A 3575-nucleotide genomic window follows, 5' to 3' on the forward strand; every position below is an offset into this window, starting at 1 on the left:
TTCTTTCTGAAACAGATTATCTACCGATAAACACAAGTAAAAGTTACAGACACTTAATTTTTAATTGGGACTAAAAAGGAGTGATGAGGACTCTTAGCAACTGCTACACAAAGAATGAAACATACCAAGCACAAATTGAAGTAAAAAACTTACTTCGAGCTAACGGGAGCCTGGGTTATCTACTAGCTTGACACATTGGAGACCGGATGCTCGCAATACAATGAAATGAATACTCAGAACCTCATGCGCCCGAGACCTCCCACTGGGTTAAGGTATTGAGAAAAGACCAAGAGTCAAGCAATCTAGATACCTCGCTCACCAGGCAAGCAAGTGATGATGAAGACGTAAAGTCGTCTCCTCTTTTTCTACAAAAAGGAAAGGTAAATATTATTTTTTTAGTACTACTCACAATGAAGCTGGAATAAAAAAAATCTCCCGTATGGCATTGCAACATAGAGTGCTAGATTTGCCATTACTAAGATATATATAAAGCACCAAGAGCTGAAATTTACAGTATCATGTCTAACACTGCCAGACAAATGGCTATTGACCACGGGAACATGGTCATTAAAGTTTAAATATGGCAAGGTTTTAAATCTCTGGCTATAACTGCCGCTATAGCCGGAGATAGTGGCTGGGGAGGGGAGCAGCCAGTATAGTTCAAGTTTAACGCTATGATTTAGCTGCCGCTAATAGCTGTGCTTAGCCGGAGATAGCTGCTAAATTAGGCCTTCGTTCAGCACCGGCTAGAAATTTTGGCAGGCCAAATTGGAGCTCAGTCGCGCGGGCTCGTCGACGCGCGCGGCCTGTCTGAATTTCAGCCCAAACGTTTCAGCTTTTCAGCACATATATAACAGGAAGGCAAACCCTAGCTCGTCCATTCCCTCACTCCTCTCAGCTCACAGCCGCTCCTCTCCCCTGAAAAGAAGGCGGCGGCGGCGGCTAGCAGCCATCTTGCTGCACCCGGAGGTGAGCAGGAGTGGAGGACCGACGACTACCGTCCTCTCCATTCCCGGTCCTCTCCATTCCTCACCCTCTCCCACAATCGATGGAACCCCAAGCAGCAGCACCAAGCTCTGTGTGGTAGGCACCATTGTTAGACTATTTGGATCGACTAGAAGTAGATCAGAGGGTTACAGCTTGACTGACTTGAGTACATCTGAGAGAGAGAGAGAGAGAGAGTGCAGACCAGTTCTCGAAGAGCCAGATGCCTCGGCGTTGTTGGCCATGTCGACGGCGACGAGGTGGACTGCCGGAGTCGTGGACGAAGGCGCGTCGGTGCAAGGGCGGAGGCATCACGGTGCAGGGACGGCGGACTTCTCGTCGCTTCAGCGCCTCCCGCAGATCGGATTGCGGCAAGGGTTTTTTTGGTGGGGTTTTTGGGCGGCGGTGAAACTCGTACCCCGAGCCCCCGGCCCCAACCTCTTTATTTATGGCGCTGTGTGATGGGGGCCCACCAGCCATGAGTTGGTTGGGTGCCCCGATCAGGTCGCGGGATCAAGGCCCGATTCGGCCTTTGGGCTGAGCCGGTGGAGATCAAACTAACATTCTCCCCCTTGGTCTGCACTCTCCCCTCTATCTCTCTCTCTCTCTCTCAGATGTACCCAAGACACTGTTATACTCAAGTCAGTCAAGCTGTAACCCTCTGATCTACTTCTAGTCAATCCAAATAGTCTAACAATGGTATCAGTCGCTAGATCTAGCGAGTAGATCAAGATTGGGGAAAGAAACACAGAGCAAAAGAAAGAATTTTGATTCAAATCAAAGGAGTCAGCCAAACCCTAACCCTAGAAAGAAGAAAGCGGCGGCGGGGCTCACCTGGATCTCGCCGCCGGCACCACCGCCGGCCGCCGTCGTGCGGGTTGAGACCCAAGATGGCTCAGCACCGCTCGAGTTGTGAGCGCGCAGGCTCAAGGCACCGCTGCCAGGCCGCTTGACGGCAGTGCACTCGCGCACAGGCGAGCACAGGCGCTGGCGAGGGGGCCAGCGGCGGCGCCGCCATCCTCCTCCGGCCAGCTACGGGCGGCCGTCGCTCGGAGCTAAGAGAAAGGGGAGATGAGAGTGAAGCTAGGGTTTGTTGGGGCTGCCGACCGGCGCTCATTTTGTTCTGGCGAGAATGCCGGACGACCGTCAGATTCGATCCAACGGCGAGCAGCAGTCGGGCCGAGATCTAGCCCAGAAAGGGCGAAGGGGAGGCGCGCCGCGCCGGGCCGATTTGGCGGCCTGGTCGTCGGTTGCCGGGCCTGGGCGCGCGCAGAGCGCATTGGGCCGTGCGCGCAAGTATGTGCGGGTCAGTATAAAGCCTGGTTTGCAAGAACAGTAAAGAAAGGAATAAGCTTTATTTTTTTTCAGAAGCTTTACATGATGTTTATGTCTAGTTTTCATCTCTATTCAATTTGAACCAACGTGAATATTGTTTAGAGAGAAGATGAGTTCATTAAAAGCTTCTGAATAAGAATTAAGAATAAGATCTTATTTTATGTTTCCGCTGCCAAGTTTAAATTAATCCTCTAATTAATTTAGAACCAACGGGATATTTTAATTAGAGGAGCAAGTTTCATTTATGTTCAAGTTAATTATGATATTGTTATTTTCTGACCAATGTTGATAATAGCAATATTATAATTTTATTCAGTAAGTTTCCATGCATTTATTCTATTTCTACCCAACGGTGATTTAGAATTAATGTAGCAAGTTAATTGTATGTCTTGATTTTGGCCACCGTCAAATTGAGATATGCAATTATTATTATATTGAGATTCTCATTTTTTTTGAATTTTGTTTCAGGCTCCAACCCCATGACTTTCATCGCATAGATCGTGCCTCTCAATTTAGGAAACTATGGAAAGTGGAGAGAGCAGGTTGAGATGGCACTGGCAGACATAGACTTAGCAGTTAGCTCACCACATCCCACAGAACTCATGGCACCGGTGAGGGCTCAGGATGAGACCACTACCAATTGGCAGGCTTGACAAAGAGATCATGCTACACTGCAGATGAAGTATGATCTTGAGAAAGCACAGTGGAAGTCATCAAACCGCAAGTGTTTGATGGTGATCAAGAGTTTGATCATAGAAAGTATAAGGGGAGCAATCCCAGCTAGTGAGACTGCCACAAAGTACTTGAAGAAAGTGGAGAGTCAATTTGTTGGCTCTTCAAAAGCTTATGCTCAGATTCTGATTCAGAGGTTAGTTAATGACAAGTACACTGGTGGTGGCATAAGAGAGCACATATTGAAGATGAGCAATATGGCATCTAAGCCTAGACCTATGGAAATGGAGCTCCCAAATGCTTTCATTGTCCATTTGGTTTTAGCCTCCTTGCCAAGAGAGTTTGAGGCTTTTGTTGTTAATTACAACATAAGTCCAGAAAAGTGGGATTTAGAGAAGCTCATTGCAATGTGTGTGCAAGAAGAGGAGAGGCTTAAAGCCTCACATGGTGACACCCTCAACCATGTGATGCACAACAAAAGAAAGGGCTTTCATGATAAGAATGCCAGACCACAAGGGAAACCTCAGTGGAACAGAGGCTCCTCTTCTAAGCCACCTGTCAAGGATCCAAAGAAAGATCAATAA

At 47.9% G+C, this 3575-nt stretch overlaps 1 protein-coding gene across 1 annotated transcript; it reads left to right on the forward strand.

Moving 5' to 3' along the window:
* Positions 1 to 2996: 2996 nt before the first annotated feature.
* LOC120639855 lies at positions 2997 to 3575 on the forward strand. The gene has a single exon (XM_039915786.1). The coding sequence runs from the start codon at positions 2997 to 2999 to the stop codon at positions 3573 to 3575; it is 579 nt and encodes a 192-aa protein (XP_039771720.1).

The sequence above is a fragment of the Panicum virgatum genome, chromosome 7K (assembly GCF_016808335.1).
Source record: "Panicum virgatum strain AP13 chromosome 7K, P.virgatum_v5, whole genome shotgun sequence".
Taxonomy (NCBI): domain Eukaryota; kingdom Viridiplantae; phylum Streptophyta; class Magnoliopsida; order Poales; family Poaceae; genus Panicum; species Panicum virgatum.

What these genes read in the sequence shown, in the direction of transcription:
- LOC120639855 (XM_039915786.1), top strand. Translation starts at nt 2,997, where the DNA reads ATGAAGTATGATCTTGAGAAAGCACAGTGGAAGTCATCAAACCGCAAG.